General features: G+C 34.2%; 2 protein-coding genes across 3 annotated transcripts in view; one reads left to right on the forward strand and one right to left on the reverse strand.

Moving 5' to 3' along the window:
• LOC136037302 (autophagy-related protein 16-1-like) overlaps nt 1-14,544 on the forward strand; it is a 226,882-nt gene that overhangs the window by 84,118 nt on the left and 128,220 nt on the right. The window lies entirely within an intron of this gene.
• LOC136037301 (uncharacterized) overlaps nt 1-14,544 on the reverse strand; it is a 38,615-nt gene that overhangs the window by 13,615 nt on the left and 10,456 nt on the right. Inside the window, exons 3-5 of the mRNA XM_065719948.1 lie at nt 12,330-12,503; nt 6,276-6,477; nt 104-302 (exon numbers count right to left, since the gene is read on the reverse strand). Of these exons, the coding sequence (XP_065576020.1) occupies nt 104-302; nt 6,276-6,477; nt 12,330-12,503 (575 nt within the window). The remainder of the gene's footprint in view (nt 1-103; nt 303-6,275; nt 6,478-12,329; nt 12,504-14,544) is intronic.

Consider the following 14,544-nt stretch of genomic DNA (forward strand, 5'->3'; position numbering starts at 1 on the left):
CCCCAAAAAACTAAACAAAAAACCATTCATCAGAACAAAATCCGCACTTACCATCTAGTGCATGAAGACCTTGTCGTGGTTACAAAAAAGAAAAAAAAAGTACCTGAAAAACTGAGTCAACAGTTTTTAAGATTCTGCCGTCAAATTTCTGGAATTCGCAGAGTTTGACTGGATCATCCACACAGTTATTTTCTAAATAGTCAATAGCATCGTTTACGCGAAAGGCTCCCATTCCAGACATTGTGTGCCTATCCATGTCAGATGTACTACATTCTTGCGTGTTTGTATTGAAATTAGCGGATCTATAAATTAAAAAAATGTAATAAAAATAAATATTAAAAAAATTAAACAATTGAAGCAGAAAACTCAGAGCCTCAAGGAACGCTTCTGTTCCAGATATTGTATGTCAGACGTATCCTTGTCAGATGTATTATATTCTAGTGTCTCTTTAACTTTTTATTTTGTGTCAGTTTGTACTTTTGTCAAATAATATATTCTTTTTCAAATTTGTGTGCCTTTTTTTTTTTTTTTACCAATTCTGAATATTCTATTACATCCAAAATCTTATCAGTATGTGCAGTTCAGATGACAAATGCAATAATACCCCCCCCGTATAAATAAAACAGCATAAACGGGTGATTGGATATAACATAAATTACAAAAAAAACACATGTATTTTTTGATCTTGTATTCATACAAGATCTGATAGTGCAGCGGTAAGAACAATTGGCTGTGGGCATGACAACTTTAATTCAAATCTTACGTAAGACGAATTTTTGTCTTAGAGAAGGCTAAAGACTTTTTAGTCTTTTGTTAAGTTATTTTGTTTAGTTTTTTTTTCTTCAGAATCTATTAATATAAGTGAAAACGAGGGGTACAAAATAAATTGGGCTTTACACAACTTTATCTTTTTAACTCGTTAAACTCACCGACTTTTTTCATTTATGCATGTATAATTTTGATCAATTTAATGTTAATGTTATGTAAAGCCCAATCCGTTTTTTGCCCCTCGTTTTCACTTGTATTCATGGATTCTCGAAAAAAGAACTTTTTTTCTGCTATTAAATCCATTTCAAAACGAGTTGAAAAAAAAAAAAACAAAAAACATATTTGCTATTGCTTAAAGTTTTCGAACTTTGAGTTTAAGATTATATTTGTAATTATATATTAAAGCAGAAACTTTATGAAAGCTATTGAATCTGCTTTTGAAAATCTGTAACTAACAAATTGTTACAGCTATTCCACGGTGAAAAGCCCCTATCTATCTGCCATTCTATGATTCATTTTCGGAAAAAGATGTGAAACTCATGGGTGGGAGGAAAGAGTAACCCTCATCCTTTAATTTCACAGCTACATGACAACTTGTAGCATATAGGAGATAATTTAAAAAAAGACTATTTAATAAGTTAGGAAAGATTGGAAAATCACCATAAATACATATCCTTCCCAAAACAAAAGGGTCTATCTCACATTTTTTCAGAAAATTAGTTACAAAATAGTAAATATATAGGGGCTTTTACCTGCGTGTTTAGTTAGATATACGTCTAGAAACGAATAAGGCATAATCATAAGTAGAATAATTTTTGTTGATTGGATGATTATAATAAGAGGATATACCTTTATCGTAATAGGAATATATCGTTGTTGTGATTGGGTATATCTCTGTTAAAAAATATACCAATTTCAATAGTATACCTTCATTAGTGTTTGTCAATGAAGCCGACCTCAAGTATTTTGTCATTTTTACCGTTTTTTCTTCTTAACGCCGGAATAACTTCCTTTAGTTGTTTTTAAGGGTAGCCTTAGGAGAAAGCAATTAAGTAATTTTCGGTTGTTCACCCTATAATTTAGTTCCTTTGTTGGTATAATATATACTCTGCGGTCACCGTAAAAGCGTAGCGTTTCATAAATTGTTCAGAAAAAAAAAAATACCCATTGATACCGTTTCTCTGTCCCACTGTCTCCACTAATTGGGCTTTTATGATCTTTCCGCATGGAAAACGAGTCTCCCGTCGATTACTTCTTTTCGTGTGAGAGCAGACAAAGAAACTGATTAGAAAAAGGGTTTTAGATTACAGATTACTTAAAGCCTATTTACAATGGGATCTTACTAACACTGGGGTTTAGCTGCTGCTAATTTGAGCCGGTCAAGTTTTCCACAAAATTTTCTGATCTGCTTGAAATTTTATTATCGAGTGCTCTAGAAAAATTGGTATTTGTTATATACTACAATTGTTTGCATTACCTGGTACAACGTGGTTGTGAAGATAATATAAAAACCACTCATTTGTAGCACCAATCCTCCTGAGGCCAACACAGATGTACACGCCCCTCTCTACCTCCCTCTGTTAAAGGGTTACTCTTTCCTCCCACCCATGAATTTCAAATTTCCTTCATATCCTATTTTATAGCCTGTTTCCTATCCGAAGACAACCTGCTCTTTGTTTGGTGCCAGATGGATGGCCAATAAGCACGATCTTTTGGAAATTTATTGTCCGCATAACGTGATTTAGCCATCTTAATCGTTCGTGCGAGTAAAAAAAGGCGGTGTTATGAAAAGGATTTGTTCTAAAGCTTTGTAACTTATAGAGCATTGAAAAAAAAAAAAAAAAAAAAAAAAAAAAAAAAAAAAAAAAAAAAAAAAAAAAAAAAAAAAAAAAAAAAAAAAAAAAACGCCAGGCTTTTCAGTGGTAATATTTACCGACTAATATTTATGATGTCTTTTTGCCTTTTTACGCTTAAAAAAGATAGGTGATCCAGCCTGCAGTACTTAAATTTGATATATGGAAAATTAGGTTTGATGTCCTTTTTCTGCAATTTAATTTTGTCTTCTGTAGCCATGAATCCATGTTCCACCAGCTTCCAGAAAAATCAGTACATGACTGATGATTTTTATTGCATTAATAATCATCGGTTTAGTCAATATTTTTTTTTTTTTGAGAAACCAAATTTTGGCACTTTTTCTCGGTCAGTTGGCGACCTTGTGCAAACTTTCCGAAGAAAATGACTAATATAACGAACAAAATGACTCCAAATATTTTGAACATAACAACCATAATGATAATATCCTAAGTTTTTTTCTTTAAGTAACTCTCTCGGCAATGTTTGGCCGAAATGTCAGCATTTTCATCACCTAACAGATTGGCAACTCTGTATTATATAGAATTGCATCAATGTTATGACCTAATTTATGATCGAATTTCCACAAACTTTGAGATATAAAAATAGCAGATGGTACCTAGTACTTCTTAGTATTACAATAGTAACTAGCCCTGTTAAGGTCCTTAAGGTCACTAAGAGCATAAAGATTCCAATAACCGATCCTTTTTAACTAATTTATTTGGCAATATTTGGCCGAAATGTCAGCATTTTCATCACTTAACAAATCAGCAATTCTGTATTATATAGAATTGCATCAATATTATGGCCTAATTTATGATCGGATTTCCACGAACTTGAGATATAAAAATAGTAGATGGTACCTAGTACTTTTTAGTATTACAATAGTAACTGACCCTGTTAAGGTCCTTGAGATCAATAAGACCATAAAGATCCCAATAACCGATCCTTTTTAGCTAATTCATTTGGCAATATTTGGAAGAAATGTTCGCGTTTTCATCACCAAAACACTTAGCATGCCAATATTGCATAGAATTACTGTAAATGTTCTATTACCTATGTTCATCTTTATGATCGGCTATCCAAAAACTTGAGGAGTAAAGATAGCAGATGACACCTAGTGATATTTAGTATGGCGGTAATACTTGATCCTGTTAAGATCCTTGAGAACCCAAAACCGTGAAGATTCCAAAAACCGTTCCTTTTTAAATAATTTATTTGCAACAAGTGACCGAAATGTTAGCATTTTCAACAACAGGCCTAAATTTAGCAACAGGCCCGGGTTCAAGGGGTATACAATGCCAGGAAGCGCAATAAATTATCCCTGAGTGATTTTTCTTGACGAAAACCTGACTGCTGCAATTAATCGTCAAAGTGTCAGGTGCATTTCGCCGCCGCGCTGCCTTTTCACAGAAAAGTGATTTTAAGACAACACAGGAATTCTGTGGCCACTGACAACACTGTCAGTTGTCTCTCAAGAATGGCAGCTGAGTATTTGCTATCACCTCTTTCTTTCTTTCATTACTTTTGACTTGCTAAATGTGTTCTATTCATTACTTCCACTATTCCTAAATTTGCGGGAATAACCCCAAGAATCTCGGAAAAACGGAATGGCTAAAACATTTGGGCCTAGAAGCGTCAATGCTTTGAATCCGGCCCGGCCTTACAAATCAGTAGGTCGATTTGTATGTCACAGAACTTATGTCAATGTTCTATTATCTATGTTTGTCTTTATGATCGATTTTTCACGAACTTGAGAAGTAAGATGATGCTAGTGGTTTTTTGTATTTCAATAATAACTGACCCTGATAAATAACCCATTCTAAATTTTTTGCCGAAATATTAGCGATTTCATCACTTAAAAAGTTAACATGCCAATGTATATTGCATAGGATTGCTGTCAATGTTCTATTATCTATGTTTGTCTTTATAATCACATTTTTACAAACTTGAGAAATAAATAACATATGGTCTTTCTAGTATTGTAGTAATAGCTGATCCTGTTAAGATTTCATGATGCAGATGCTTAAAGCTATTGATCAAAACGCGTGCCCCAGATTACAAAAATCAGTATGCGCCAGCTGGCATCTAAGTATCCTTCAACAGATGCGTGACTGGTGACTGACAAGTCATCTCATCATGTTCCCAGTGTATATCTGTGCTAATTTGAAATCAAGCTACTGAAGAAATATGTACAACTGTGTATATTTTGAAATAGTCTATTTTCGGCTTTTTAATTAAGCTGTGTAATTGTCGCGATTAAAAAGTCACGATTTTAATTATTTCTGTTTTATTGTCGGGTTTCAGCATTTATGTTCCATTTTATTTTCAGTAAATTAATGTGTATTTAGGCTCAGCTTCCAATACTTCGGTTTTGACACCCCCTTCCTTGTGAAGGATTAGTTCATATAGAAAAACTGTCATTTTTCATTTTTGCAAATTTAGTTTCTGGCTTATTTTCAAATGTATCATAAAGATTGTTTTTAACATCTTAGCCTTTTAGGAAATGTACATAATTAAAATCCATTCTGGCATGGTTTATACCCTAGGTTATAGATGGGGCGCAGCTTAAGATAAAAATTGAAGCTAAAAATCACGAACACCAAAAACAAGAAGAAAAAAAGGGAATTTCTCAAGACAGTGGGAAACAGATTAGAATGAATATTTCGGCCTTATGTCCAAGGGCAGTCCCCAGCAATACAAAACTATACAAGAAGAAAAAACTTACAACAGGATAAAATCACACAAACTAAAATGAAAATTTTTTCAAAACAGTCCCAGCATCCTTACCTCAGCGAAGTTCAGCCGGGACTGTCTTGAAAAATTGTTCATTGATTATTATTGATTTTATCCTGTTGAATTAAAAAAATTTCAAGTTATCATAAGATCATATTTATAAGATAAGATTTTATCGCAGCCCGCGGGCCATAGCGACACACAAAATACAACTACAAAAAAAGCCCGATGAACAAAATACAACTTAAAAGAAATAAAAACCAAGAAAAAAAACACACAACAAGGCCAACAATTTTAACCAAGAAGCACCGTCCATAATAAACTAACTCCTAAAAACCTCAGCAAACTACCCCCTCAAAAATAATTTCCTATCTTTAACCCCTATACGAAGAAACTTACGCAACTTTTTAGTAGCACGCGCGCTCCTCTCAGACATCCGCTCTACTAAACCAAGCTCACTCCCAAACACTTCCAAAACATTCATTCCGCTGTTCAGAAGGCTCTTCACACATCGACGCATCGGGCTCCACACATCGAGCTCCACACATCGACGCATTATTCACACATCGACGCATCGGGCTCCACACATCGAGCTCCACACATCGACGCATTATTCACACATCGACGCATCGGGAAAAAGCAGTGGCCGGCCACCAACCTAAATTTTCCCAAAAATTTCTTGTCTCTCCTGAATCCAAACTATCAATGTAGGTTATATATATATATATATATATATATATATATATATATATATATATATATATATATATATATATATATATATATATATATATATATATATATATACATCAATATATAGGTTGCACTGAAGCTATACACTTTACTGGTAGCATATGGTATCCTAAACAAAAGCGAGACTTCTGGAACTTCAGGTTACTTTTATCTAGACAAAATCATACCTGCACTCAAAATCAGTCTCTCTAAGGCAGACTTCCTCGCAATCTTGTCTGGATGCAACTCGTACTGTTTTTTTGGCTGCGGCGCGCAGTTCGTAACCAAGGACACGTTCAAAGCTCCAAGCTCTGTCACATGATGGCATTTCTGATCTACCCTGTTTCTTTCTTCTTCTGACTTGTGGGGACGTATCTTCCGTTATAGGCTCTGAAAATTAGGATCTTCATGATTACCGCTCCGTACGGCGGCATGAGTGATTACGAATGAAGTAATTTTTAGATTCCGTCTGCACATACATGGAATAAGAGAATAACTTTCTCTTCTAAGAAGTGTCGTCGACAATTTTTTTGTCAGTTGTGGGGACGTTTCTTTCGTTGTAGAAAATTGAAAATTGATATGCAACTGTATCTTGAAATAATATTTTTGTTTAGGAGTGTCCAATGATCCACTTCTACTCTAAGATTCATTTCGTTAATTTATGAATCCTTGTTTCAAGCATCTGATTTCCCCCTCCATCTCTGGAAAAATTTTGACCTTTTATTTTCTTTTTATATATATATTAGTTAAACAGTGTTGAGTTATGTGTCCAACCTAATGAACCTTCAACTGAGAAAATTAGGCTGAAAGATTTCAACAACTGAATAAAAGTCATCATTCTGGTTTTTGCGCTAAATTTAGTTTAAGGCCGTGATTAAGTGAACTTGAAAACATCGAGCTTCAGAATTGAAGTAAGGTTAGCCTTCTGTCTTTTAATTCTCTAGAGACCGTTGGTTGTCAAAACTTCAAATAGTACCAATTATCAAGTCTTGTCAAAGGTTTTGATTGACAGCTTCCTTTGGTGAGATGTTTCAGCCGAGAAATAGTAATATATTTGGCTGGGTAAAAATAAGATTTTATTATTTAAAGTAAAATAAAAATTTTAAGATTTAAAATTTTTTTTAATTTTTTACTTAAAATTTAAGTAAAAATAAATTTTATTAGTTAAAGATATACGCAACTTACAAATTAGCTTACGTAAAGAAACTTCTGTATTCTCATATTTTTATTGCATATATGAGGGGTTTCACCCCCTCGTCAGTACCTCACTCTTCACGCTAAAGCTTAAAATTTGTCAAAATTTCTTAAGAATGACCCCTGAATAACAAAAGCCGTAGAATAAATAGTTGGAATTTCTAAAAATACTTTAACGTAAAGAGCGAGGTATTAGGAGGTGAGCCCCTCATATGCGTAATAATTTCTGTTCCTTTTAACAGAAATTATTATGGAATATTTACAGGAATTAATATTTACAGGAAAATAATAACAGGAATATTCTGTTCCTTTCAGTTGAAAAACTTTGCCATATTTATTTTTTCATTGTTTTTTTTTTAATAATGCTAGAAAATCCTGCGCTCCCTTCATGGAAATTTTCTTCCCCCATGACAAATTCCTCCGTGAAAAGTTCCCCCAACATATCCCACTCTTCTCAACCCCTGCCCCAAACCAAATGAAAACGCCCCAGAAAACGTCTGTACACTTCCCAATAACCATTACTATATGTAAGCACTGGTCAGTGTTAGTAGCTTGTAGCCCCTCCCATGGGGACTGTGGGGGAGTAGGTCATCTCAGAATTTAAATCCGGTGACTTTTAGAAAATAATTAGCGTGCGACGGGGGCCTAGGCACCCTCCGATTTTCTTGGTCACTTAAAAAGGGCACTAGAACTTTTCATTTCCGTTAGAATGAACCCTATCGCAACATTCTAGGACCACTGGGTCGATACGATCACCCCTGAAAAAAAAACAAATAAACACGCATCCGTGATCTGCCTTCTGACAAAAAATAAAAAATTCCACATTTTTAAACAGTTCGTAGTAACGAACTGTAGTAAGGAGCGACTAGGCTCAATAGTAACCAAAACTCTAAAAAAATGGAATTTTCATACCGATAGTTATATCAAAAGAATGGCATTTTAATGCTGATTTAAATATATAAGTTTCATCAAGAATAGTCTTACCCATCAAAAATTACGAGCCTGAAAATATTTGCCTCATTTTAGAAAATAGGAGGAAACACCCCCTAAAAGTCATACGATCTAAACGAAAATCACACCATCAGATTCAGCGTATCAGAGAACCTTGTCGTAGAAGTTTCAAGCCCCAATCTATAAAAATGTGGAATTTCGCATTTTGTGCCAGAAGACAAATCACAGATGCGTGTTTATTTGTTTTTTTTTCCAGGGGTGATGGGAAATTAGAGGGCACCTAGGCCCCCTCCCACGGTCATTCTTACCCAAAGTTACCGGATCAAAATTCTGAGATAGCCATTTTATTCACCATAGTCGAAAAACCCAATAACTATGTATTTGGGGACGACCTACTCCCCCGCAGTCCCCGTTGGAGGGGCTGCAAGTTACAATCTTTGACCTGTGTGTACATATAGTAATGGTTACTAAGAAGTGTACAGACGTTTTCAGGGGGATTTACATATAGTAATGGTTATTGGGAAGTGTACAGGTGTTTTCAGGAGAATTTTTTGGTCGGGGAGAGGGGTCGAAAAGAGGGGGATATACTGGGGGAACTTTCCATCGAGGACTTGGTCATGGGGGAAGAAAATTTCCATGAAGGGAGCGCAGGATTTACTAACATTATTAAAAAAAAAAACATTGAAAAAATATATATGAAAAAGTTTTTTTTTCAGCTGGAAGTAAGGAGCAGCATCAAAACTTAAAACGAACAGAAATTATTACCCATATGAGGGGCTCACCTCCTCCTAATACCTCGCTCTTTACGCTAAAGTATTTTTAGTAATGTCAACTATTTATTCTACGGCTTTTGTGATTCAGGGGTCATTCTTAATTAATTGGGCCAAAATTTAAGATTTAGTGTAAAGAGAGAGGTACTGACGACGGGGTGAACCCTCTCATATGTGTAATAAAAATATGAGAATAAAAAATTCTTCACGTAAGCTAGTTTATAAGTTACGTATATCTTTTACTTATAAAACCATTCGTAATAAATTAAATTTCTAGTTGCCTTTTTTTATTAACCAAAAAATTGGAGGGCAACTAGGCTTCCTCCCCCGCTCTTTTTTCCCAAAATCATTCGATCAAAATTATGAGTAAGCCATTCAGCAAAAAAAAAAAAAAAAAAAAATTCAAATTTTGTTTCAATTATTACTCTGCGGAGAGCCAAAATCAAAACATGCATTTATTCAAAAACATTCAGAAATTAAATAAAAAAACAAGTTTTTTCAACTGAAAGTAAGGAGCGACATTAAAACTTAAAACGGACACAAATTACTTCGTATATAAAAGGGGCTGCTTCCTCATCAACGCCCCGCTCTTTACGCTAAAGTTTTTTACTGTTTTAAAAAGAAGAGTTGGGAGAAAGAGTCAAACTTTAGCGTAAAGAGCGGGGCGTTGATGAAGAAGCAGCCCCTTTTATATACGAAGTAATTTCTGTTCGTTTTAAGTTTTAATGTCGCTCCTTACTTTCAGTTGAAAAAACTTGTTTTTTTATTTAATATATTTAAAATCAGCATTAAAATGCGATTCTTTTGATGTAGCTATTGGTACCAAAATTCCATTTTTTAGAGTTTCGGTTACTATTGAGCCGGGTCGCTCTTTACTACAGTTCGTTACTACGAACTGTTTGATAAAGTTGGAGGACAAGCAATATAAACAAAGGTATTTTATTTCAAATGACAATACAATTAAGTATGTAACTACAAAGAAGGATAGAATGTAAGGAAAATGAATTTTCCTGTTACCGGTATTAGACGATTAATCTTATAAGTACGGCTCTTGTATTGGAACCCCCTGTGGAACTTTGGGATCAAAGCATCAATGAAGAATCCTTTCAGCTTGGGAAAAATCTTTTCGGTCCAAAAGCCTGGATTGCGGTCTATCTTTTCAATGTAGAAGTCTTTCTGGGTAAAAATCATGAAAAAGCAAGTATATAGCTGAGCACATTCAAGCTGACTGATTGTACTTGGTAAAAGTAGTCGTGGCCTCGTTTGGGGTTGACCAGTCCATTCTTTCCAACTTCCATGCAATAGTCCGCCTTAGACTCTTTTCGGTTCTTTATCCACTAGCCTATCCCCAAATTTCTCGCAGTTTCGCAGTTCCATACCTCGCTTTGATTTAATTTTCCCCATGATTTCGGCTTTGTGTGCATAACTTTCCTGAAGGCTCCTGACTATTTCTCATTTCTATGTTTCTTCATTGCATTGAAATAATTTATGAAAATTTCACACTAGTAACAAGCAGCTGATTATTCCAGCTTGTCATTTTCGTCTCTAGGGGTTATTATCGGCGATCTGAAACGATTCTTTATGGCAACCGACGTGTAAAAATTTCAGGTAGCTGAAAATATTCTAGGGGACTGTTAGAAAACAGGAAAATACATCAAAAAATGGTTCCAATCATCTTATAGGTTATTGTCTTCTGCACATGATAGTACCAATTTTGTTCCAAAAGCAATATCCTTCATAGAGTACACTTGTGAAAAATACCTAGACATTTTCTAAGATTTCTAAGCAATTAGAGGAAATAGAACAAAATCCTTTCAAACATTTTGTAGCATCTTCAAGAAGCTATGGCCTGATATTAAAAGCAGCATCTTCCGCCAATGAATACTTGAATACTTTTTAAATATAAATTTTCAATTTAACATGGGATTTTTGAGTTCCATCAGTTCACTTAATCACCCCCTTTTTTGAAAACAAGAATTTAAATGCAAATCTTTAACATTTTTATAAAAAAAATCAGTATAAATATTCGAGCTACAAGACACTAAATATGATGCTTTAAATTTTTGCAACAAAATCAAACTGAATAAAGCAAATGGACGTTGAATGTTTTCTGTTGAAGTACTTACTGTTTCTACTAAGAATAAGCCGGAAAAGGAAAAAAATTATCCAAAATCCTTTTGACAGGTTTTTAAATTGTTGCCATTTTACTCTCAAAATAAATATATATGTTTTTTTTTATTTACTAAGGAATTGTAACGGAGTAGCTTTTGAAGCTTGGTTTCTTTTTTCGTCAATTCCTCTTTCTCTTGTCGTCAATTCTTACTTGTTTCTCTTTTCGTCAATTCCTAATTCGTCAACTCCGTTGCTGTCTTTTTGACAATTTTAGCTCATTTTGTTGTAATAAAATATGTGACGTGGAAAAAAATAAATAATGGAATTGGGGATTGCTTATATTTTGGGAAATAAGGATAGTCTGTGATAGTCTACTGGAAATTAATATTTATTATATTATGTTATTTTATATCAATACGGGCTACGCTATGAGCCAACTGGATCAAAGTTGGCTCATAAGCTGAAAATGCCATTCGAAGTTTTGTTTTCAAGCCAGTGGAAGTGAAATTATTTAAGTTTTAATTCCCCTAAAATGAATAGGAATTAAGAGATGCTGAATTCTAACCGGTCCTTTTCACTTCGGCTAGATGTTAGAATAAATCTGACAAAGAACCCCCTTGCATTGGTATTACGATTTCAAGAGTAAAAAAAAAATTATTGAAGCTTTATATAGTTGAAAAAAATATCATTCGGTCCAAACAGTTGTTCTACGGTGGCCATCTTCCTAGTTCTTAGGGCCATATGAATAGGAATTAAGAGATGCTGAATTCTAACCGGTCCTTTTCACTTCGGCTAGATGTTAGAATAATTCTGACAAAGAACCCCCCCCCCTAGCATTGGTAATACGATTTCAAGAGTTAAAAAAAAAATTATTGAAGCTTTATATAGTTGAAAAAAACATAACTCGGTCTGAACAGTAGTTCTACGGTGTCCATCTTCCTAGTTCTTAGGGCCAACCATATTCTTAGGGTCCAAAGTGTAAGAGCTATGTGTGTAAGAGCTATGACGATAAATAGATGACAGTTTTGCATCTTCTTTTTGCTTGGCAAGGGACATTAGAATGTGAATACCCTATTGCCCAGATCGACTTCTTTCGTGGATTCTCTTCTCTTACCAACAGTTTTACCAACAGATCGATTCTCTTACCAACAGTTTTACCAACAGATCGATTCTCTTACCAACAGTTTTACAGACGCAAAGACAATAAAAAATTACCTGTAGCTTCTTCTGTAGCGTCGGCAAAGAATGTATTTACTGTTGTTTGGATTGACGATTGACCTCTCGTGGTTGATATCACTGGGAGGGCAACTGGTCCATCAGGTCTTGCACCCAAGCAGTTCTTTTGCACGTAGATTGTAAAAACAGGGAATTGGGAGACTGTTAAAGCTCCTAAAAAACATATTTATTTATAAACACAAAAGGGTTTTATATATATTTACTTTTATAAAAGTACAATGTCTGTTAGATCTATCCATAACAGCGGTGTGATGTCATTAAACAGACAGTAGACATTTCCGAAGAGACACTGTCTCTTTAAAGAGAGATAAGAATATAACCTCAATCGCTAGTCCGTTTAGTTGTGTCACAAAGGTATATACCCCGATATATACGTACGATCTGGTATATACGTACGAAACTAGACATAGGAAAAGTAATTATTTGGAACTCTATCTTTTTTCAAATGTTTATACTGAAGCTATTTAAAATATTTTTAAATTTTAGAAAGCTAAAAAAAATAATTACTTCGTTGCTTATCTAAATGCCTCTATGTTTCCAATTAAAAATAATAAAAACTGTTTTCTTATCAAATGAAAGTAAATAGTGACTTAAAAATTTGAAACAAACAAATATTATTCGGTGTATATAGAGTGCTGTCATCCCCACCATCGTCAACTCCTCGCTGTTTGCGTAGAAGTTTAGTTAATGCTTTCCCAACTGTTTTATAATGTAACAAATATAGCCAGTTGATGCCTGAGAGTGTTTTATTTAGCCTACTGGTTGCATCTCAGAAGAATTTGAAATTAAAATTTAAGTGTTAAATACAGTTTGAAAAGTTTTTACGTAAAAATACCAACAAGTGCTTGAATTCTTGACTTTAGGGCTCTCGGATATCCTGAATTCGATTGGTGTAATTTTTCATGAATGTCACCTTCTGTGTTTATGGCATTTTCCCCTATGTTCTGATATTTTTCATATTGTTATATGCTTAATATCTTTTGTTGCGCAACTTTAAGTTTAGTGAGGTTTAAATGTTGGAACTAGGATATTTTCAGGTTCTTTTGATAAATATATTGTCATCATAATTCTGTTTTCTAGGCTTCTGGTTCTATTACTAAGGGTCACTCTTTACTTGGGGTTAGTTACATTGAACGGTTTGACTATTAGTAGAATCAATTTGAAAATGAATAAGTTAAAATTAAATTGAAAAAGCCTAATTATATTTATGTTTTTTCAAAGATGGCCTAAAGAATTGAGACAGATGTTTGGAGCCGCTGTTTTGCGTACCTAACAAGCGAAAAACCATAATTGCTTCGAATGGTACTGTTCTGCTTTGTTTCAGCTTGATAAAATACATTACTGGTGAACCTAGCATAAACTTACAGTTTTTATGCTAGGGAATGTAATTGGGGCAATACTTCTTTATCACCAATGTTCGTTATCTTTAAAGATCACCATACATGGACGTCCGGGAGAAAGTTTAACTGGGCTCTTACCCCCTTGGAATGACAATATATGTAGAAGCATGAAATTCTTCAAGATGCGAAAAAAAATATTTTAGCAAAGATCATCGATTTCGTGACCCCCTCGGACAGGTCTTTCAGGCATATCCACTCCCGAGAATTTCCACGGGCAACTTTATTTAATTCTCTGATAAAGTAAAATTCTAGTGAAAAGCAAATATTCACCTCAATGCTATTATATATCTTGAATGTGATTTAGAGCTACTACACGGATACTGTACCTGACTAGATTTCTTATTCAGAATTGTATTGCTTATTCTAAATTCCAATTTCGGTTTCCAGAAGAACTTACGTTTATATTCTTCGTAATTATAAGTCTATTAGTTTAAGGAGAATATTAACGCCACAATCTAGATGAACAAATATACTTAGATCGAACGTTGGCCTTAAGGCAAGCCGAATACCATTAAAACTTTTTCAATTTCCACGTGAGGGATCCTTTAGGCTATTCTCATGGGATCCTCCTGTCCTGGTCTATATGCATATATATTTGAGATTATTGATTGTTGGCTTATTTTATATCTTTACTAGAATTGCCTTTATTGTCGAGAAGATAAAATACAGCCCCAACGATTAGTTGACTTCTCCTCGTTGTTTTAATACTTTATGGAATTTAATAATTTTTCCTTTTGTACAGAACCAAAATCTTGATACTTATAGGCTGAAGACCCTGCCCCCTCTCCTGGATC

This window comes from Artemia franciscana, chromosome 16, assembly GCF_032884065.1.
Source record: "Artemia franciscana chromosome 16, ASM3288406v1, whole genome shotgun sequence".
Taxonomy (NCBI): domain Eukaryota; kingdom Metazoa; phylum Arthropoda; class Branchiopoda; order Anostraca; family Artemiidae; genus Artemia; species Artemia franciscana.